The sequence below is a fragment of the Oncorhynchus clarkii genome, chromosome 19 (genome assembly GCF_045791955.1).
Source record: "Oncorhynchus clarkii lewisi isolate Uvic-CL-2024 chromosome 19, UVic_Ocla_1.0, whole genome shotgun sequence".
In the NCBI taxonomy this organism is placed as follows: Eukaryota; Metazoa; Chordata; class Actinopteri; order Salmoniformes; family Salmonidae; genus Oncorhynchus; species Oncorhynchus clarkii.
In genome coordinates this window covers 22942397-22967034 of record NC_092165.1, presented here as the reverse complement: position 1 = coordinate 22967034, position 24638 = coordinate 22942397, and the positions used below count along the sequence as shown (strand labels likewise).

Below are 24638 nucleotides of genomic sequence, written 5' to 3'. Positions count from 1 at the left end.
AATGAAAGGCTTGCCAAACTTGAGAGGATGTCAATGCATTATGTGCCGGTCTAGAATTCAGCCAATGTCAGAATGATCTAAGAAAAGAGAACACGGAACGGAAAGGTAATGAAGACTCTATTCATGCAAGGTGGAGGTGTTGCAAAGGGAGAACAAACAACTTAAAGAAACCTTGCTTGATGTACAGTGTCGATCAATGCGGGACAATCTAATCTTTTCAGGGATAATGGAGAATGACAACATCAGAAGCTGTGAGGACACCATCTGAGACTTTATGTCTACTCAACTGAATCTGCCCACATATGTTATGCGTAATGTCACTTTCTCCAGAGTCCATAGAATGGGTAAGGCCTCTGGGACTAGGCCACGGGCTATTATTGCATGTTTTGAATTTTTTTAAGCAAAAGGAAAATAGCGAAGAGCAGTGGCAGACAACTCAGAAACACTAATTTTGGAATTAATGATCACTTCCCCACGGAAAGGAGAAAAAAAACTATCCCACCATGATGGAAAAGCGTTGCCCGAATCAACGAGTCTCCATGGTGATGGATAAACTTTAAATCAACGGGCAACTGTATCAGGATTCCAGACTAACTCCCTGGCTATTTTAATTCAATGTTCAAACATGTGTATCATGACAACTTCAACTATAATGAATACATGCACTATTGATCTCCACTTGACAAGGAAAGGGCTGCATATACAGTGGGGAGAACAAGTATTTGATAACCTGCAAAATCGGGCAGTGTTTCCTACTTACAAAGCATGTAGAGTTCTGTAATTTTTTTATCATAGGTACACTTCAACTGTGAGAGATGGAATCTAAAACAAAAATCCAGAAAATCACATTGTCTGATTTTTAAGTAATTCATTTGCATTTTATTGCATGACATAAGTATTTGATACATCAGAAAAGCAGAACTTTATATTTGGTACAGAAACCTTTGTTTGCAATTACAGAGATCATACGTTTCCTGTAGTTCTTGATCAGGTTTGCACACACAGGGATTTTGGCCCACTCCTGCATACAGACCTTCTCCAGATCCTTCAGGTTTCGGGGCTGTCGCTGAGCAATACGTACTTTCAGCTCCCTCCAAAGATTTTCTATTGGGTTCAGGTCTGGAGACTGGCTAGGCCACTCCAGGACCTTGAGATGCTTCTTACGGAGCCACTCCTTAGTTGCCCTGGCTGTGCGTTTCGGGTCGTTGTCATGCTGGAAGACCCAGCCACGACACATCTTCAATGCTCTTACTGAGGGAAGGAGGTTGTTGGCCAAGATCTTGCGATGCATGGCCCCATCCATCCTCCCCTCAATACGGTGCAGTCGTCCTGTCCCCTTTGCAGAAAAGCATCCCCAAAGAATGATGTTTCCACCTCAATGCTTCACGGTTGGAATGGTGTTCTTGGGGTTGTACTCATCCTTCTTCCTCCAAACACGCCGAGTGAAGTTCAGACCAAAAAGCTATATTTTTGTTTCATCAGACCGCATGACCTTCTCCAATTCCTCCTCTGGATCATCCAGATGGTCATTGGCAAACTTCAGGCGGGCCTGGACATGCGCTGGCTTGAACAGGGGGACCTTGCGTGCGCCTCAGGATTTTAATCCATGATGGCGTAGTGTGTTACTAATGGTTTTCTTTGAGACTGTGGTCACAGCTCTCTTCAGGTCATTGACCAGGTCCTGCCGTGTAGTTCTGGGCTGATTCCTCACCTTCCTCATGATCATTGATCCCCCACGAGGTGAGATCTTGCATGGAGCCCTAGACCGAGGGTGATTGACCGTCCTCTTGAACTTCTTCCATTTTCTAATAATTGCACCAACAGTTGTTGCCTTCTCACCAAGCTGCTTGCCTATTGTCCTGTAGCCCATCCCAGCAGGTCTACAATTTGATCCCTTATGTCCTTAGACAGCTCTCTGGTCTTAGCCATTGTGGAGAGGTTGGAGTCTGTTTGATTGAGTGTGTGGACAGGTGTCTTTTATACAGGTAACGAGTTCAAACAGGATCAGTTAATACAGGTAATGAGTGGAGAACAGGAGGGATTCTTAAAGAAAAACTAACAGGTCTGTGAGAGCCGGAATTCTTACTGGTTGGTAGGTGATCAAATACTTATGTAATGCATTAAAATGCAAATGAATTACTTAAAAATCATACAATGTGATTTTCTGAATTTATGTTTTAGATTCCGTCTCTCACAGTTGAAGTGTACCTATGATAAAAATTACAGACCTCTACATGCTTTGTAAGTAGGAAACACTGCCGATTTTGCAGGTTATCAAATACTTGTTCTCCCCACTGTATGTGGCAGGGTCTACAGTCAATCACAGATTACAAAAAGAAAACCAACCCCGTCGCGGACACCAATGTCTTGCTCCCAGACAAACTAAAACAACTTCTTTGCTCGCATTGAGGAAAATACAGTGCCACTGACACGGCCCGCTACAAAAACCTGTGGTCTCTCCTTCACCGCAGCCAACATGAGTAAAGCGTTTAAATGTGTTAAGCCTTGCAACTGCATCCCTAGCCGCGACCTCAGAGCATGCGCAGACCAGCTGGCTGGTGTGTTTACGGGCATATTCAATCAATCCCTATCCCAGTCTGCTGTTCCCACATGCTTCAAGAGGGCCAACATTGTTCCTGTTCCCAAGAAAGCTAAGGTAACTGAGGTAAACAACTATCACCCCGTAGCACTCACTTCCGTCATCATGAAGTGCTTTGAGAGACTAGTCAAGGATTATATCACCTCCACCCTACCTGACACCCTAGACCCACTCCAATTTGCTTTCCGCCCCAATAGGTCCACAGCCGAGGCAATCACACTGCCCTAACCCATCTGGACAAAAGGAATACCTATGTAAGAATGCTGTTCATCGATTACAGCTCAGCATTTAATGCCATAGTAACCTCCAAACTCGTCATTAAGCTCGAGACCCTGGGTCTCCACCCCGCCCTGTGCAACTGGATCCTGGACTTTGACGGGCCGCCCCCAGGTGGTGAAGGTAGGAAACAACATCTCCACCCGCTGATCCTCAACACTGGGGCCCAACAAAGGTGCGTTCTAAGCCCTCTCCTGTGCTCCCTGTTCACCCATGACTGTGTGGCCATGCACGCCTCCAACTCAATCATCAAGTTTTCAGATGACACTACAGTGGTAGGCTTGATTACCAACAACGACGAGACGGCCTACAGGGAGGAGGTGAGGGCTCTGGGTGTGATGTCAGGAAAATAACCTCACACTCAACGTCAACAAAACCAAGGAGATGATCGTGGACTTCAGGAAACAGAGCAGAGGGAGCACCCCTCTATCTACATTGATGGGACAGTAGTGGAGAAGGTGGGAAGCGTCAAGTTCATCGGCGTACACATCACTGACATTCTGAAATGGTCCGCCCACACAGACAGTGTGGTGAAGAAAGCACAACAGCGCCTCTTCAACCTCAGGAGGCTGAAGAAATGCGGCTTGTCTCCAAAAACACTCAGAAATGTTTACAGATGCCCAATCAAGAGCATCCTGTTGGGCTGTATCAACTGCTCCGCCCACAACTGTAAGGCTCACCAGTGAGGTGAGCACAACGCGTCACTGGGGGCAAACTACCTGCCCTCCAGGACACCAACACCACCCAATGTCACAGGAAGGCCAAAAAGATCATCAAGGACAACAACCACCCGAGCCACTGCCTGTTCACCCCACAATCATCCAGAAGGCGAGGTCAGTACAGGTGCATCAAAGCTGGGACCGGGAGACTGAAAAACAGCTTCCATCTCAAGGCCATCAGACTGTTAAATAGCCATCACTAACATTGAGTGGCTGCTGCCAACATACTGACTCAAATCTTCATCCACTTTTAACTATAAAAAATTGGATATAATAAATGTATTACTCGTCACTTTAAACAATGCCACTTTATATAATGTTTACATACCCTACATTTACTAATCTTATACCATCTTACTAATCTTACCATCTTACTAACTCTATACCATCTACTGCATCTTGCCTATGCTGTTCGGCCATCGCTCATCCATATATTTATATGTACATATTCTTATTCATTCTTTTACACTTGTGTGTGTAAGGTAGTTGTTGTGAAATTGTTAGATTACTTGTTAGATATTACTGCATGATCGGAACTAAAAGCACAAGCATTTCGCTACACTTGCATTAACCTCTGCTAGCCATGTGTATGTGACCAATGAAATGTGATTTTATTTGAGGCCTTCAAAAATACGCCAAACAAACGATATAGTTGCTGGAAATGTAATTGGCTATTCTTAACACTGAGGTTAAAGAGTAAATGAACATTGTTTCCAGAGAAGTGATATATTATTTAGTATCTGGAAGTGTGACCAGTCAGATTCAGTAAAACTCCATGTTCTATTACGGAGTGGAATTTATTTTAATTACATTGAATTAAACTCTACTTCTTGTCACTATAATTCAAATTATACAATCCTTTGGGGTGTGGCCAACTGAATTGAATTTAAATTCATTCTGAATTGAGCCCGAACCCTGGTAGCCACCAGCTCCTACTTGAACTTTGAATGGTCTGGAGGAGCCCCCCCCCCCCACTGAAATGTCACATTACATAAGTATTCAGACCCTTTACTCAGTGCTTTGTTGAATCACCTTTTCACAGCGAATACAACCTTGAGTCTTCTTGGGTATGACGCTACAATTCTTCTCTGCAGATCCTCTCAAGCTGTCTGGTTGGATGGGCAGCGTCGCTGCACAGCTGTTTTCTGGTCTCTCCAGAGCCCAGATTCAAGTCCGGGCTCTGGCTGGGCCACTCAAGGACATTCAGATACTTGTCCCGAAGCCACTCCTATGTTTTGGCTGTGTGCTTAGGGTTGTTGTCCTGTTGGAAGGTAAACCTTTGCCCCAGTCTGAGGTCTTGAGCGCTCTGGAGCAGGTTTTCATCAAGGCTCTGTACTTTGCTCAGTTCATCTTTCCATCGATCCTGACTAGTTTCTGTGTTCCTGCTGCTGGAAAAACATCCACACAGCATGATGCTGCCACCCCCATGCTTCACCGTAGGGATGGTGCAAGGTTTCCTCCAGATGTGACAGTTGGCATTCAAGCCAAAGAGTTCAATCTTGGTTTCATCAGACCAGAGAATCTTGTTTCTCATGGTAAGAGTCCTTTAGGTGCCTTTTGGCAATGTATGCCACTTCTCACTAAAAGGCACTTCTGGCCACTACCATAAAGGCCTGGTTGGTGGAGTACTACAGAGATGGTTGTCCTTCTGGAAAGTTCTCCCTTTACACAGGAACTCTGGAGCTCTGTCAGTGACCATCAGGTTCTGGTCACCTCCCTGACCAAGGCCCTAATCCCGCCATTGCTCAGTTTGTCCAGGTTGGCAAGGTCTAGGGAGAGTCTTGGTGGTTCCAAACCTATTCCATTTAAGAACGATGGAGGCCACTGTGTTCTTGGGGACCTTCAATGCTGCAGAAATGTTTTGATACCCTTCCCCAGATATGTGCCTCGACACAAACCGGCCACGGAGCACTACGGACAATTCCTTCGACCTCATGGCTTGGTTTTTGCTCTGACATGCACTGTCAACTGTGGGACTTGATGTAGACAGGTGTGTGTGCCTTTCCAAATCATGTCCAATAAATTGAATTCACCCAGGTGGACTCCAATCAAGTTGCAGAAACATCTCAAGGATAATCAATGGAAACAGAATGCACCTGAACTCAATTTTTTTGAGTCTCATAGGCTCTGAGTAGTTGGGTAAATAAGGTATTTCTGTTTATTTTTAACATGTTTGCAAAAATGTCTAAATCTGTTTTGTCTTTGCCATTATGGAGTATTGTGTGTAGATTTTTGTTTTGATTAGGATCTCTCTAAGTCCTCATTTTGACTAATCTTCCAAGAGTCCTTAAACATTCAAATACAATTTATAATACAAACACATTTTCAAATATAACACTGTTACAAACAAACATAATACACTGACATATTGCCCAGATAAATACCAGATAAAAACTGTCTAAAAAGAGAGATTTTTCATCCACCATAGGACAGAACAACTGTCCTATGTGTTATATTTAAATGGTTTTAAAGTCTTGTTTGAATTTATATCTAGAAATGTTTCTGGTTTGCTCAGATAAATTATTCAATTTCTTTATTGCTCTAAGTCAATGTTATTTTGCCTATTTCTCTTTTCTTTCTGGATAACACATAGATGGTGGAGTATTTACTGAATGTCTCTTACCAACTGAGTACTGTTTTGAATAGAGTTTGGCTGTTTTTAAATGGTGTATATTATAAAATAAGCCTTTTCCTGGTGGAACAGACCAACATAACTTTGGTTTTCTTGGTGTTTAAAAACAGTACACTCACAAACCTGCCATTATCCTTAGCATTGAGCCACTGGTCAGTCATGTCAACCAATGCAGTGGTAGTGGAATGTTTTTTGGGATAAGCATGCAGATTGGCTGAAATCAGATCATTCTTTTCCATGTACTCTCATATTTGTCTACTCACAATACCCTCCAATATATTACTGAGTGAAGGTTGACTATTGGCACGAGTAATGGGTTCTTTGCTGTCTTTTGGGATAGGACACATCCAGATAGGACACTTTAGAGCTAGGTCTATACACACATCCCACCAATATGGATGCCTAGTGAGGCAGATGTGCTTGAGCCCATAGTGCCTCTATTTGACATTAAGGTCATCCCTCCTCTTAAAAGGTTTATGATTCTGAATGTACAGTGCTGCACCCCCACTATTCCTGTCCCTTCTAAGTAGACTATATCATGAATCTTCATTTGCCAATCATTTACAGATGCATCTAAATGCGTTTCGGTCAAAGCTAAAATATGAATATTATTTAAGTTGACCAAGTTTAAAAACCTCATGTATTTTGTTAGGAAGGCTACATACATTAACCTGAGCTACAGTGGGGAGAACCAAGTATTTGATACACTGCCGATTTTGCAGGTTTTCCTACTTACAAGAGAGCATTGAAGATGTGTGAAACTACGTGCAAATTAATTACTTAAAAATCACACAATGTGATTTTCGTTTTAGATTCCGTCTCTCACAGTTGAAGTGTACCTATGATAAAATTACAGACCTCTACATGCTTTGTAAGTAGGAATACCTGCAAAATCGGCAGTGTATCAAATACTTGTTCTCCCCACTGTACCTCTCGTGTCTGAGCCGTTGAGTTGCGACTCTACTTTGTCTCTATACTGACGCTTAGCTTGTTTGATTGCCTTGGAGGGAATAGCTACACTGTTTGTATTCGGTCATGTTTCCGGTCGCCTTGCCATGATTAAAAGCAGTGGTTCGCGCTTTCTGTTTGCGTGAATGCTGCCATCAATCCACGGTTTCTGGTTGAGGAAGGTTTTAATAGTCGGGGTCAACTTGAGAATTAAATTAATACATTCTGAAAATTGTAGTATTTCCCAATATTGAACAAAATGTAAGTGATTGATTAAATATAATAACTTATATTTGCATACATGTTTTGTTTTCCTTGATAATTTAAGTGTTTGTCCTGAAAATCCATTGTTTCAACAATATTTTATATGCATGTTTATAACATGTTATTTTATGTACAACATCTAACAAAGAATACAAATTCATTGAATTTCACTGAATAAATTGTATTTTCTTTCATTAAAATTGCAATTCTGTATCCTGTTTACAACTTCAATTCAAATTGCCTCAAATTCAAATTCTGGAATCTCAATTCAATTTTGAATTGATCCGAAACCTGGTTTCTATACAATGGTGGAGGTTGAGGCGAGTGACCCATTCACAATTTAAAGTCCCTCCACACCCTACATTAAACAGTCTCTCCAGGATTCCAAGATAGCATACATAGTACAACGCAAAAATCAACCAATCCATGCATATTACGCGAGAGCTCACAATTGACCCATCACTGCACTTTACTGCATTAAAAGGGTCCAAAACAAATGAGGTTTCGCAATTTCGACCACTTACCTCAAACTGCCCAATCAAACCATACGTCAAACTTTCTTCCCCCGTCTGCGTGTTAAAATGTCAGTCATCAACCATCAGTTTATGACAGACAGAACAATGAACAAGAATCTCATTTACCAACAAAAATCACAGCTAAAGACCGTGCAAAACTATTTCCAAATATTTGACATGAAAGTGGGGGCAAATTGTAATGCACTCCATGCAACGTTGTGCTGGAACACAAGGTCACTTCGAAACAGCAAAGCATGTGAAAAGAATGTCCAAACGGTCATCACAGCAGCGGCAGATCACCATGACCAAAGCAACAGCAGTGAAATCTGTGGTAGTGATGTGTAGTTCGCGAATGATTCGTTATTTTTGAAATACTTTTTAGTGACTCGAGAATCATCATAATTTTTTTATTTTACTGCTGGCTGCAATGAATCGCAAATAATGATTGATTCACGAGCCTCTGGCTCAGCGTACGCAGACCAACAACTGTGCCCGCTATAAAATAGATCATTCTGCAGGTAGCATAGAGACGTATTCGACTTAAAATCCTACTAGGACTGAGCACATGTGAAATTAACATGGTCCAAAAAAATGGCTGCCGTGTAACGTTGAATTGGTTGCCACTGAAGGTTGAAGAAAAGCAAGTGTAAAGGTGGGTGACTTCAATCACCATCATTACATTACATTATTAAAAGTGATGATGCAGCCCCCTGCCAACAAACGGTTAGTGTTTTTATTGAAGACTGGTGACACCAGCTTTGTATATTGCTGCAAAGTCCTTAGGGCTCCAGCTAAGATAACCTCTAGTCTAGGGAAACACTGCTAGAGCTCTTGGACTCTGAGGAGACTGTCTGTAGAGTTGAACAGCTGTTGGATGGGCAAATCATACGTGTAGTCTAAGCAGGCCAGGTGCATGTGTGTGTGTTAAAGCATTCTGGGCAGTTTAGGGTGGAAACACTGCTGGGCATACACACACACACACACACACACACATTACTAACACAGATTCCCCTTTCAGAGGAGAACCAGATGTGCAATACATTGAAGTAGGGCGATGGTTTGTGTAATACTGATGTTATATTGAAATGTCAAATGTGTGTTAATGTTTATACATATGTAAGTTATTTTGTGTGCAACAGTTATGGGTGGTCAAAACAGCCTGAATGAGTATGGATATCTGCATGCAAGTGTGCAACAGTTGAGGTAGTGTGTGTGTACATTCGAAGTCAGAAGTTTACATACACCTTAGCCAAATACATTTAAACTCAGTTTTTCACAATTCCTGACATTTAATCCTAGTAAAAAGTCCCTGTATTAGGTCAGTTAGGATCACCACTTTATTTTAAGAAAGTGAAATGTCAGAATAATAGTAGAGAGAACGATTTATTTCAGCTTTTATTTCTTTCATCACATTCCCAGTTGGTCAGACGTTTACATACACTCAATTAGTATTTGGTAGCATTGCCTTGGGTCAAAAGTTTTGGGTAGCCTTCCACAAGCTTCCCACAATAAGCTCCTGACAGAGCTGGTGCAACTGAGTCAGGTTTGTAAGGCCTCCTTGCTCACACACGCTTTTTCAGTTCTGCCCACTATTGTTCTATGGGATTGAGGTCAGGGCTTTGTGATGGCCACTCCAATACCTTGACTTGTTGTCCATAAGCCATTTTAGCACAACTTCGGCAGTATGCTTAGGGTCATTGTCCATTTGGAAGACCCATTTGCAACCAAGCTTTAACTTCCTGACTAATGTCTTGCTTCAATATACCCACATCATTTTCTTTCCTCAGGAAGCCATCTATTTTGTGAAGTGCACCAGTCCCTCCTGCAGCAAAGCACCCCCATGCTTTACGGTGTTCTGCGGCTTTCAAGCCTCCCCCCTTTTCCTCCAAACATAACGATGGTCATTATGGCCAAACAGTTATATTTTTGTTTCATCAGACTAGAGGACATTTCTCCAAACAGTATGACCTTTGTCCCCATGTGCAGTTGCAAACCATAGTCTGGCTTTTTTGGAGCAGTGACTTCTTCCTTGCTGAGTGGCCTTTCAGGTTATGTCGATACAGGACTCGTTTTACTGTGGATATAGATATTTTTGTAGCCGTTTCCTCCCGCATCTTCACAAGGTCCTTTGATGTTGTTCTGGGATTGATTTTCACTTTTCACACCAATGTACGTTCATCTCCAGGAGACAAAACGCGTCTCCTTCCTGAGCGGTATGACGGCTGCGTGGTCCCATGGTGTTTATACTTGCGTACTATTGTTTGTACAGATGAACGTGGTACCTTCAGGCGTTTGGAGGTCTTGGCTGATTTCTTTTGATTTTCCCATGATGTCAAGCAAAGAGGCACTGGGCTTGAAGGTAGGCCTTGAAATACATCCACAGGTACACCTCCAATTGACTCATAATGTAAATTGGCCTATCAGAAGCTTCTAAAGCAATGACATAATTTTCTGGAATTTTCAAAGCTGTTTAAAGGCACAGTCAACTTTGTGTATGTAAACTTCTGACCCAGTGGAATTGTGATACAGTGAAATAATCTGTTTGTAAACAATTGTTGGAAAAATTACTTGTCATGCACAAAGTAGATGTTAACCGACTTGCCAAAATTATAGTTTGTTAACAAGACATTCGTGGAGTGGTTGAAAAACGAGTTTTAATGACTCCAAATAAAGTGTATGTAAACTTCCGACTTCAACTGTACACACACCTGTGTGTGCAATTTTTTACATAGTATGTGTCCAGCTAATTTCTTTGAACGTTAAATGCCTGATTTGAAGTAGGAGCAAAAATACTGTACTGCCCACATAATGTGTGTGTGTGTGTGGTTGCAGTAGTCTTTCGAAGTAACCAGGTCATTCACCTAAAACCACAGGCCCTAGCAAAAACACTCTGCATAATGCAATACTAATTAATATAGAAGGGTAAAAAATGTTGCTGCAATCAAAAATATAACAAAATGTTGCTGCAATCAATTGGCTACCAACCCACAACCGGTGGTTGTTGTATTCTTTATTTTAGTTAAATGATACTATTATAATAGCACTTAACAATGTTAAAATTTATATTTTGGATGTGGGATGGGATGTTACTGTGGGGGCAGGGTAAATTCAACAGGGGGACGATGTTACTGTAGGGGGAGGGAGGGGGAAATTCGACAATACTGTGAACATATTATGCTTACCTTGAACTGAAAGGGATGTATCTCGTTGAGTGAGTGTCTCCTTAGCTTCTTGGTTAGAGTCTTCAACATCCTGAAATTTTACGAATATGGTTTCCCAAAACTATTTTTGTTGCTAAATGTACACTGGTGTGAAGCCATGCGACAACTACAGTGCATTCATTGCGAATTGTACAGCAGTTTACACATCAGTCGCACACATTTACACATGAACGCACACACCACACACACAAAGGTGGCACGCTCAACTTCTGTTGAAGAGAAGAATCAGCCCCGATATCAGGTTGAAGATAAACTCTGTGCAGGTCAAAATCTTGACATGATAGCGACCAAATCCGTTATTTGTGACAGGCTGGATTAGGACGAATTTGAACTAAAACCGACTTCTTGTGCGTTTATTTAGCTTGGTAGCGACGTAGCCAGTCCTGGTAGCTGGTTTCCCAGGTCCCAAATGAATACATCATAGTCGTTTCGACTTTCTCCTCCTATGCTTTGCAAAAATAATTGTAGGAACAGCGCGCAAACTATGTAGGTTACTTTTACTGAACTTGCTCACATTTAGACACGCACACAGCACTCATTCTCACAGACATACACACAGTCGAATGTAGGCTACATGGCACGCTAGTTTACAACAGACATATACTACTTCTCTCCGTTATGGATCCGTCTTTTTCATTGGCTTCTCCACCAAATGATGTCGTTTTTTTCTGTCGAGGGAGGGGTGACTGTCTATTTCTTAAAGCCATATCTTGTTTTCATGGAACGATAAGCCTTATGTTTAAATACTGCCTAAGTCTAATGTATTTCAGCCCATTTTCATCTATTGGAGGAACAATAGGGTTACATAGATTTGGGAACTGTCATTAGGATGATGTGTGTCAAGTTTCGAATTTGAACTATAAAATAGCCTACTTCGTTTAAATATAAAATAATAGAATGTATTAGAATAGAATGAAAAATAATGCAATTCAAATAGAATAGAATATCACTTTATTTATTCATTATACAGTGACAATGGAAAAATAATAGCTTAAAATAAACAGTTTAAAGAAAAGGGGCACTCCAAAAAGTTATCCATGACTACAAAATATGAACAATGCATCATTACAAACTTATATTGTGAGTTATGATAGGGTAATACCGTTTTAATAAGCCCATGTGGCATTTATAAGTTAGTTTCTTCAGGAATCGATGGGTATATCATAAATTGAATGACCATTGTATAGCACAAAATCTTCCATATTGTGCCTTTACTGTAAGTGCGTGAGTGCATCCACGGGAGGGAAAGAAGAAAGGGAGGGGGAGAGTTAAGTATATGTCACTTATAATAGTCTTCATATTATTACTTTAATTTTGAGTTGTTTCTGGTCGGTTCAGTGACGTGTTAGCTTTGACAGCATTGGATTTGTTTCTTGTCATCCGAATAAAGACAATTGAACTGAAATTAAAGAGAGATTGAGATGTGGGTAAGAAAGAAGAGAGAGAGAGTCCGGTATAATTGGCGAGAGTAGAGAGATTCTATTTCAATGACATCATCATCTCCCTTACAAAAAAAACATACTGTTTTCACATGTTGAGCTTAAATTTCATAATCTATACAGCTAAAAACAACATTGCGATGTCAAAACAAGTTGACTTTGAGGTTAAAGAAAGTGTAGTGGGTACTAAGCTAAAATTGATTTTTTTTAGATGGTCATACCATGGATCATTTAGCTACCTTATTTGGTTTTGAAGTGTCTGTACTATATCCATGTAACGGTTTTCTTGGTGAGAAGGAGAGTCGGACCAAAATGCAGCGTGTCTATTGCGATCCATGTTTAATGAACAACGTAAACACGAATGAACACAAACACAAAACAAAAGAACATAATGAACGAAAACCGAAACAGCCTATACTTGTGCAAACAAACACAGAATAAGGACATCAAGACACTAAGGACAATCACCCACGACAAACTCAAAGAATATGGCTGCCTAAATATGGTTCCCAATCAGAGACAACTATAAACACCTGCCTCTGAATGAGAACCACTCCAGACAGCCATAGACTTTGCTAGATCACCCCACTAGCTACAATCCCAATACATACACACCAAAACCCCAAGACAAAACACACCACAATACAAAACCCCATGCCACACCCTGGCCTGACCCAATACATCAATACATGAAGATAAACACAAAATACTTCGACCAGGCCGTGACAGAACCCCCCCCCCCCCTAAGGTGCGGACTCCCGAACGCACCTCAAAACAATAGGGAGGGTCCGGGTGGGCGTCTTTCCATGGTGGCGGCTCCAGCGCGGGACGTGGACCCCACTCAGTCAATGTCTTAGTCCCCTCTCCTCGCGTCCCTGGATAGTCCACCCTCGCCACCGACCATGGCCTAGTAGTCCTCACCCAGAACCCCACTGGACTGAGGAGACAGCTCTGGCTGCTCCATGCAGACTGACAGCTCTGGCTGCTCCATGCAGACTGACAGCTCTGGCTGCTCCATGCAGACTGACAGCTCTGGCTGCTCCATGCAGACTGACAGCTCTGGCTGCTCCATGCAGACTGACAGCTCTGGCTGCTCCATGCAGACTGACAGCTCTGGCTGCTCCATGCAGACTGACAGCTCTGGCTGCTCCATGCAGGCTGGCAGCTCTGGCTGCTCCATGCAGGCTGGCAGCTCTGGCTGCTCCATGCAGGCTGGCAGCTCTAGCTGCTCCATGCAGGCTGGCAGCTCTAGCTGCTCCATGCAGGCTGGCAGCTCTGGCTGCGCTGAACAGGCGGGAGACTCCGGCAGCGCAGGAGAGGAGAAAGGCTCTGGCTGCGCTGAACAGGCGGGAGACTCCGGCAGCGCTGTAGAGGCGGAAGGCTCTGGCAGCGCTAAACAGGCGGGAGACTCCGGCAGCGCTGAAGAGGAGGAAGGCTCTGGCAGCGCTGAACAGGCGACGCGCACTGTAGGCCTAATGCGTGGTGCTGGCACTGGTGGTACTGGGCCGAGGACACGCACAGGAAGCCTGGTGCGGGGAGCTGCTACCGAAGGGCTGGGATGTGGAGGTGGTACTGGGTAGACCGGACCGTGCAGGCGCACTGGAGCTCTTGAGCACCGAGCCTGCCCAACCTTACCTGGTTGAATGCTCACGGTCGCCCTGCCAGTGCGGCGAGGTGGAATAGCCCGCACTGGGCTATGCAGGCGAACCGGAGACACCGAGTGCAAGGCTGGTGCCATGTAAGCCGGCCCAAGGAGACGCACTGGGGACCAGATGAGTAGAGCCGGCTTCATGGCACTTGGCTCGATGCTCACTCTAGCCCGGCCGATATGCGGAGCTGGAATGTACCGCACCGGGCTATGAACCCGCACCGGAGACACCTTGCGCACCACAGCATAACGCGGTGCCTGCCCGGTCTCTCTAGCCCCCCGGTAAGCACAGGGAGTTTGCGCAGGTCTCCTACCTGGCGTAGCCATACTCCCTGTTAGCCCCCCCCAATAAATTTTGGGGGCTGACTCTCGGGCTTCCGTCCGCGCCGCCGTGCTTGCTTTGCCAACTCCATTCTCCGATAACCTTCCGCGCACTGCTCCATCGAATCCCAGGCGGGCTCCGGCACTCTCCCTGGGTCGACCGCCCACCTGTCTATCTCCTCCCAAGAAGTGTAGTCCATACTGTCCTCCTCTTTGGGCTGCTCCTGTTGCCTCTTCTCCTGCTGCACCTTTGGGCGGCTACACTCCCCTGGTTTAGCCCAGGGTCCTCTCCCGTCGAGGATTTCCTCCCATGTCCAGAAATCCTTATTGCGCATCTCCTCTTTGGGCTGCTCCTGCCTGTTGACACGCTGCTTGGTCCTTTTGTGGTGGGTGATTCTGTAATGGCTTTCTTCGGTAGAAGGAGAGTCGGACCAAAATGCAGCGTGTCTATTGCGATCCATGTTTAATGAACAACGTAAACACGAATGAACACAAACACTACAAAACAAAAGAACGTAATGAACGAAAACCGAAACAGCCTATACTTGTGTAAACAAACACAGAATAAGGACATCAAGACACTAAGGACAATCACCCACGACAAACTCAAAGAATATGGCTGCCTAAATATGGTTCCCAATCAGAGACAACTATAAACACCTGCCTCTGATTGAGAACCACTCCAGACAGCCATAGACTTTGCTAGATCACCCCACTAGCTACAATCCCAATACATACACACCAAAACCCCAAGACAAAACACACCACAATACAAAACCCCATGCCACACCCTGGCCTGACCCAATACATCAATACATGAAGATAAACACAAAATACTTCGACCAGGGCGTGACAGAACCCCCCCCCCTAAGGTGCGGACTCCCGAACGCACCTCAAAACAATAGGGAGGGTCCGGGTGGGCGTCTGTCCATGAACAGTTGAAACTGGAGCAGCAGCACGGCCAGGTGGACTGGGGACAGCATGGAGTCATCAGGCCAAGTAGTCCTGAGGCATGGTCCTAGGGCCCAGGTCCTCTGAGAGTGAGAGAGAAAGAGAGAAAGAAAGTGAAAAAGAGAAAGAGAGAGAATTACAGAGAGCATACTTAAATTCACATAGGACACTGGATAAGACAAGAGAAATACTCCAGATATAACAGATTGACTTTGCTAAAGCACAACCCCCACACCACTAGAGGGATATCTTCAACCACCAACTTTCCATCCTGAGACAAGGCCGAGTATAGCCCACAAAGATCTCCGCCACGGCACAACCCAAGGGGGGGCGACAACCCGGACAGGAAGATCACGTCAGTGACTCAACCCACTCAAGTGACGCACCCCTCCTAGGGACAGCATTGGAAGAGCACCACTAAGCCAGTGACTCAGCCTCTGTAATAGGGTTAGAGGCAGAGAATCCCAGTGGAGAGAGGGGAACCGGCCAGGCAGAGACAGCAAGGGCGGTTCGTCGCTCCAGTGCCTTTCATGATCACATTTTTTGGTTCTAGTCAAGATTCTAGCAGTCGTGTTTAGCACTAACTGAAGTTTATTTTGTGCTTTATCGGGGTAGCCGGAAAGTAGAGCATTGCAGTAGTCTAACCTAGAAGTGACAAAAGCATGGATATATTTTTCTGCATCATTTTTGGAGAGAAAGTTTCTGATTTTTGCAATGTTACGTAGATGGGAAAAAGCTGTCCTTGAAACAGTCTTGACATGTTCGTCAAAGAGAGATCAGGTTCCAGAGTAACGCCGAGGTCCTTCACAGTTTTTTTTGAGACGACTGTACAACCATCAAGATTAATTGTCAGATTCAACAGAAGATCCCTTTGTTTCTTGGGACCTAGAACAAGCATCTCTGTTTTGTCAGAGTCTAAAAGTGCAATTTTTGGGCTTCACCATGTTTCATCGAAATGTACAGCTGTGTGTCATCCGCATAGCAGGGAAAGTGTACTTCTTATGGCTACAATCCCGTTTAACGGGAGCGATATGACAACAGCCAGTCAAAGTGTAGTGCGCCATTTTCAAAACTTCAAAAATCTCATAATTAACATTCCTCAAACATACATGTATCTCATACCATTTAAAAGCTATTCTCGTTGTTAATCCCACCACAGTGTCCGATTTCAAATATGCTTTACAGCAAAAGCACCACAAACGATTATGTTAGGTCAATAGTCCAGGATTATGAGAAAAAACATTAAGATCAACAACATTTATTCCATGGGACAAAACTAGGTCCAGAGTATGACTGTGGCAGTGAGTAGGTCCGGAGACATGTTGGACAAAACCCACTGAGTCGATGATGGCTCCAAAAGCCTTTTGGAGTGGGTCTGTGGATTTTTCCATGTGAATATTAAATTCACCAAAAAATTGAATATTATCTGCCATGACTACAAGGTCCAATAGGAATTCAGGGAGCTCAGTGAGGAACGCTGTATATTGCCCAGGAGGCCTGTAAACAGTAGGCTGCATAGATTTCATGACTAGAAGCTCAAAAGACGAAAGCATAATTTTATTTTTGAAAATTGAAATTTGCTATCATATAAATATTAACAACACCTTTGCCTTTGAGGGATTTATTTATTTACCTAGGCAAGTCAGTTAAGAACAAATTCTTATTTTCAATGACAGCCTAGGAACAGTGGGTTAACTGCCTGTTCAGGGGCAGAACGACAGATTTGTACCTTGTCAGCTTGGGGGTAGTAACCTTCCGGTTACTAGTCCAACGCTCTAACCACTAGGCTACCCTGCCCTTGATATGGTTGTGTGGTCCATACTTCCATTTGTTTGTGTGGGTTACCTTCAGAAGTGTCTCCTTGACAGAGAGTCTCCCATTTCCATAGAGTGCTCATATTAGTTTTGTAGCCTAAACTGTTCAGTCTTCTCACAAAAATCCAATGCATCTGCCTTTGTCATCCTTCCGCATCTGCAGTGGTAGGTGGCCAAGCTACAGGGTTGTTTGTCAGACCATTAGACATTCCAAAAACGTCTGTAGAGAAGACAGATTGAGATGACCGATTTTTGGGATGTCTCATGGTCTGACAAACAACGGTGAAACTTCTGTACAAAAAGCACTTGTCTGTTTACATGTGAAAAATTAAAGTGAAACGTCACGTGTCCGAAAACCACATGTCTGACTCGTGAAAATGTCATAAAAAAAATAATTAACATTTACATGTGACATTTTTCACATGATTTGTCCGACAACCGCATATCAAAATCTGTGTTTGTGCATTTGCATGCTTCTGATGCGTGTGCATGCATGTGTGGGTGTGCCGCCGTATGTGTGTACGTGTGTCACCGTGTGTGTATGCGCATGGATATGTGTGTGTGCATGGATATGTGTGTGTGCGTGCGTGCATGCATGCTTGTGTCACGGGTATATTCTTTATGAAGCAACACACTGGCTGCCATTGGCCTTTTCCATTTTCATTATGACACAAGCTCACACAACCCAGTTCCAAGGTAAATGTTAGCAATGGTTTGCAACTGCTACCACAAGACACACCACTTATTTTTTAATGTAACCTTTATTTAACTAGGCAAGTCAGTTAAGAACAAATTATTATTTACAATGACGGCCTACCCCGTTCAAACCCGGACGACATTGGGCGAATTGTGCTCCGCCCTATGGGACTCCCAATCACAGTCGGATGGGATTCAGCCTGGATTCAAACCAGGGACTGTAGTGACGCCTCTTGCACTGAGATGCAGTGCCTTAGACCACTTAATCAATTCATTTTGAGTAATTTCAGTAAAGGATTAAAGTCAGCACTTCCATATCTCAAAATACTCTTTATTCACTTATTCCACCAACATGTAACTTACAATTACACCGGTCGTACACAGAATGAGTGTATTTCAACAGGTGTAATCAGAGCTAGTACATTCACATAGTGCTCCTCAGGGCAGAGAGAACACACAAAGAGGAGCTTTGAGACTGTTCAGCCCTACTAACACTATTATACCCTAATTACCCTGTTCAAATAATGATCAAATGCAAACATTCCCTTAGCCTGGTCCCAGAACCTTAGCCTGGTTCCAAAATGTTTGGCATGGAGTTGACATGATAGCACAAACAGATCTGGGACCAGGGTACCATTCCCTCCTTATTTAAAGTAATCCGTGTTCTAATCACTGTATTGGCCAGTGTCTAGATGCAAATTAATGAGATTTTCTGGTACTTTAATATACTTTTTAGCCAGTAGTTCTGAAAGTAGTGCTCAAAAGCCAAAACGGGTCCCAAAAATGGTGGACTTCGTCATCACTTTGCTTCTGAGGCGTGCACAAAGATAATTAAAAGAACCTGTCTGTCGTTCATGAGCTATGCACTTGCTTGGGCTCACCCCACAACCTCATTGGACAATGCTGTGCCAATCTGACCCCACCTCCCACTTTAACCTTGCAACCTCATTGAGCATCATTCCACTTGCCAATCAACATTGTCCCTTAACGTTTGGTTTCTAGCTAATTCCCGTTGTTTTAAAGACTTGCAAGCAAACAATTGTAATAATTGCATTAAAACAAAAGAAAAGTGATAGCCTACTTTCAGTATGTGTTTGCATCGAAGTCCTACTCCTTGAAAGTTGTGTAATGATTATTCAATTTTGTGTAATGATTATTCAATTTTGTTTAAACTAGTTTTTTAACCACTCCACACATTTCCTGTTAACAAACTATAGTTTTGGCAAGTCGGTTAGGACATCTACTTTGTGTTGACTGTGCCTTTAAAAAGCCTGGAAAATTCAAAGAATTGATGTTGTGGCTTTAGAAGCTTCTGATAGGCTAATTTACATCCTTTGAGTCAATTGACAGTGTACTTGTGGATGTATTTCAATGCCTACCTTCAAACTCAGTGCCTCTTTGCTTGACATTATGGGAAAATCAAAAGAAATCAACCAAGACCTCAGAAAAAAAATTATAGACCTCCACAAGTCTGGTTCATCCTTGGGAGCAATTTCCAAACGCATGAAGGTACCACGTTCATCTGTACAAACAATAGTACGCAAGTATAAACACCATGGGGCCATGCAGCTGTCATACCGCTCACTAAGGAGACGTGTTCTGTCTCCTGGAGATGAATGTACTTTGGTGCGAAAAGTGCAAATCAATCGCAGAACAACAGCAAAGGACCTTGTGAAGATGCCTGAGGAAACGGCTACAAAAATATCTATATCCACAGTAAAACAAGTCCTATATCGACATAACCTGAAAGGCCACTCATTAAGGAAGAAGCCACTGCTCCAAAACCGTCATAAAAAAGCCAGACTATGGTTTGCAACTGCACATGGGGACAAAGATCGTACTTTTTGGAGAAATGTCCTCTGGTCCGATGAAACAAAAATAGAACTGTTTGGCCATAATGCAAGCCGAAGAACACCATCCCAACCGTGAAGCACGGGGGTGGCAGCATCGTGTTGTGGGGGTGCTTTGCTGCAGGAGGGACTGGTGCACTTCACTAAATAGATGGGTCTTCCAAATGGACAATGACCCCAAGCATACTTCCAAATTTGTGGCAAAATGGCTTAAGGACAACAAAGTCAAGGTATTGGAGTGGCCATCACAAAGCCTTGACCACAATCCTATAGAAAAGTTGTAGGCAGAACTGAAAAAGCTTGTGCGACCAAAGAGGCCTACAAACCTGACTCAGTTACACCAGCTCTGTCAGGAGGAATGGGCCAAAATTCACCCAACTTATTGTGGGAAGCTGGTGAAAGGCTACCCACAACGTTTGACCCAAGTTAATTAAAGACAGTGTTTGGATATTCAGAGAGTAAGAAGTATAGTATGCTCCATCAAGATGTAGTGGTGCAGATAATTTCACCACCATGTGTTTTGTGTTATTATTACGCATTGCTTTGAATTTCAGAGTTGCGATAATTTAGGGCCTGGACACAGATTAAGCCCAGTGTCACGACTTCTGCCGAAGTTGGTGCCTCTCCTTGTTCGGGCAGCGTTTGGCGGTGGACGTCACCGGCTTTCTAGTCTCCACCGATCTACAATTATTTTTCCTTTTGTTTGGTCTTGATTGTACACACCTGGTTTCCATTACGTTATCATTTATTCCCTATTTAACCCTCTGGTTCCATCATGGTTTTGTGCGTGTTTATTGTTGTCAAGTTGTCTCGTTTATGTGATCTGGAATTTTGTTCTCCTTGATGGAAGATTGTTTATTGAGTAAAGTTACGATTATTACTCATCTCTGTATCCTGCGTCTGACTCCGCCTTACCCACATCACCTAGACTATTGCCATCCAGTCATGGACTAGCAAACATAATCAATGGAAAATGACCAGAACTAGCTTAAAAACTTGTTCTAGAGGATTGATAACGACCTTGTTATTTTTTAAACCTCCCGTTTTGGACTCTATGTCTCAATATATGGTTCATACATGCATAATAAACCATCTGCAGTCCTCTCCCAATGGAAAAGGCAGAGTTCTTCCATTCTTACTTGGCATCATTTAGTGCATGAGATATGCACTCTTTCCTGACATGTAGTGATTATGCGCTCTGATTCGAGTGGGATTGCCTGGCTACATGCGCTTACCATTAGTTATTTCATTAACATTGAAAATACATTCAAACCCATAAGTTAGAAAACATTTGGCATTAGAAGTTAGATCTATTAGACCTCAGTATTAGTTTTATTTCTCTCTTTCAACAGCCTACATTTCTCTGGTAACCAAGTGTCATGGGTCCACCTGTCACCAGAGCGAGGCAGAGACCGTCCTAGAGACATTAATGACACTCGGGTTTGTCCATAGCAGAAGCATAAATTGTTTACCGTGTGTGTTTGTTTCCTGAGTGAGTTTTCTAGACTTAGTGTTTGTTGTTTTTTCAAGTGTACTGTGATCCTGCGGCTACCGTTTCTCAGTAAAGTATTGTGTTTATCCTTAACCACTGATTCCTCATCTGTTATCTTCACCTGGGTCCAACCTTACCACGTCACACCAAGCAGAAAATAATGTGCGCTAAAGATGGCATTGTAGCCAGACAAGGACATTAGAAGATAATTGTCAACCCGATCAGAAACACAAGTCACAACCTGTACAGTGTCTCCTAAATATTTACACTGGTGTATTTTGTTAGAATTTTGGAATATATTGCATATACGTTTTTATGAATCACAACACACATATAACTTTGATGCGCTCAAGAAATGTATACTGCAAACTTTCACCCACTTTTTAGATAAGAAAATATCGCCCTACCTTGCTGTTGTCAACCATCCATCCAAATCAAATAATTCCATGTGTCCTCCATCTGTCCTGATAATAATCCAACACTGCAGTTGAGTGCCAGCGATCATCATTCATCACGTAGGCAAATGCTATATAGAGTTGAAGTCGGAAGTTTCCATACACCTTAGCCAAATACATTTAAACTCAGTTTTTCACAATTCCTGACATTTAATCCTAGCAAAAGGTCTTAGGTCAGTTACGATCACCACTTTATTTTTAAGTGAATGTGAAATGTCAGAATAAAAGTAGAGAGAATGATTTAATTCAGCTTTTATTTCTTTCAACACACTCCAAGTGGGTCAGAAATTTACATACACTCATTTAGATAGGTAGCATTGCCTTTAAATTGTTTAACCTCTGCGCACGGAACCCACTAGCGGGCTGAAATTCCACAACATATGGTGATCGCTACATAAATAGTCATATTAAACATTCATGAAAATACAAGTGTCTCACATGTATCGAAAGACTAGAATCTTGCTAATCCAACTGCGTTGTCAGATTTAAAAAAGGATTTACTGCGAAAGAATACGATGCGATTATCTGAGCATAGAGCCCCATAAAAAAACAACAATTTTAACCAGCACAGGCATAACATAATCACAAACTGCATTAAAATAAATCGTTTACCTTTGACGATCTTTGTCAGTTTGCAATTCCAATGCTCATTGTTACACAATGAATGGTCTTTTGTTTGATCAAATCCGTTTTTATAGCCTAACACGAAACATTTAGTGAACCGCTTGTGTCGTGAATTCCGTCTCATTCCATTTTCGATGACACATTCCAGGTAAATAACCCACACAGAACGTGACTTTTCCAGTCATGTTTGGTTTCACTGCAATCAACTGGTTTGTTTGTAACACAATCAAACGTGATGGGCCATTTCGCGGGACGTATTGACTGAAAGAAACCGATTTGAAGACAACAAGTCATGACATCAATGTGCACCAATGATTTGTCTGCTGTTTCGTTGATTGACTGTCTTTTAACCCAATGACCACTGATCGTCTTGAAATCTAGCTGGGTAGATAGCCAATGAGGTGAGGTAAACGGCAATGGTCCATGTTTATGTGTTGCAAGACCAACCCATGTAGTAAGCTCCAGCGTAAAGTGAGTCATTCGCTATTGAAGTTTCATACCGGAAGGAGAAACACATATTACATATTGCATTGTTTGGTAACCCATGGAGGTCTGGATTTGGAGTGACACTCAAAATTTAAGTGGAAAACCACACTACAGGCTGATCCAACTTTGATGTAATGTCCTTAAAACAAGTCAAAATGAGGCTCAGTAGTGTGTGTGGCCTCCACGTGCCTGTATGACCTCCCTACAACGCCTGGGCATGCTCCTGATGAGGTGGCGGATGGTCTCCTGAGGGATCTCCTCCCAGACCTGGACTAAAGCATCCGCCAACTCCTGGACAGTCTGTGGTGCAACGTGGCGTTGGTGGATGGAGCGAGACATGATGTCCCAGATGTGCTCAATTGGATTCAGGTCTGGGGAACGGTGAGGGCCAGTCCATAGCATCAATGCCTTCCTCTTGCAGGTGCTTCTGACACACTCCAGTCACATGAGGTCTAGCATTGTCTTGCATTAGGAGGAACCCAGGGCCATCCCCCCCAGCATATGGTCTCACAAGGGGTCTGAGGATCTCATCTCGGTACCTAATGGCAGTCAGACTACCTCTGGCGAACACATGGAGGGCTGTGCGGCCCCCCAAAGAAATGCCACCCCACACCATGACTTACCCACCGCCAAACCGGTTATGCTGGAGGATGTTGCAGGCAGCAGAACGTTCTCCACGGCGTCTCCAGACTTTCACGTCTGTCACATGTGCTCAGTGTGAACCTGCTTTCATCTGTGAAGAGCACAGGGCGCCAGGGGTGAATTTGCCAATCTTGGTGTTCTCTAGCAAATGCCAAATGTCCTACACGGTGTTGGGCTGTATCATTACCATCCTCATGGAGTCTGTTTCTGACCGTTTGAGCAGACACATGCACATTTGTGGCCTGCTGGAGGTCATTTTGCAGGGCTCTGGCAGTGCTCCTCCTTGCACAAAGGCGGAGGTAGCGGTCCTGCTGCTGGGTTGTTGCCCTCCTACGGCCTCCTCCACGTCTCCTGATGTACTGGCCTGTCTCCTGGTAGCGCCTCCATGCTCTGGACACTACGCTGACAGACACTGCAAACCTTCTTGCCACAGCTCGCATTGAGGTGCCATCCTGGATGAGCTGCACTACCTGAGCCACTTGTGTGGGTTGTAGACTCCGTCACATGCTACCACTAGAGTGATAGCACCGCCAGCATTCAAAAGTGACCAAAACATCAGCCAGGAAGCATAGGAACTGAGAAGTGGTCTGTGGTCACCACCTGCAGAACCACTCCTTTATTGGGGGTGTCTTGCTAATTGCCTATAATTTCCACCTGTTGTCTATTCCATTTGCACAACAGCATGTGAAATTTATTGTCAATTAGTGTTGCTTCCTAAGTGGACAGTTTGATTTCACAGAAGTGTGATTGACTTGGAGTTACATTGTGTTGTTTAAGTGTTCCCTATTTTTTTGAGCAGTGTATATCTGTTTATTATACCTGTTGATACAGGCCTCATATGTGAAACTATTCTAACTGAACATTTTCTTTCACAGTGACACTGACTCCGAATGGGAGTCTTATCCTGTGTCCTGTGTGGATTTAAGTATGCTCTCTCTAATTCTCTCTTTCTCTCTCTCGGAGGACCTGAGCCCTAGGACCATGTGTCAGGACTACCTGGCATGATAACTCCTTGCTGTCCCCAGTCCACCTGGCCTTGCTGCTGT

The 24638-nt window shown here is 43.3% G+C and overlaps 1 protein-coding gene across 3 annotated transcripts in view; it reads right to left on the bottom strand.

Annotated features, from left to right (window-relative positions):
* Nucleotides 1-11804, bottom strand: part of LOC139374939 (uncharacterized) — a 44584-nt gene extending 32780 nt beyond the window's left edge. For 2 of the 3 annotated variants that reach the window (XM_071116196.1, XM_071116197.1), the window contains exon 1: nucleotides 11136-11769. In XM_071116196.1, coding sequence (XP_070972297.1) covers nucleotides 11136-11204 — 69 coding nt within the window. In that variant the 5' untranslated portion in view covers nucleotides 11205-11769. Of the gene's footprint in view, nucleotides 1-11135 lie in introns of all 3 variants that reach the window. The other variant, XR_011627744.1, reaches the window with a different exon arrangement.
* Between the last annotated feature and the right edge of the window lie 12834 nt (nucleotides 11805-24638).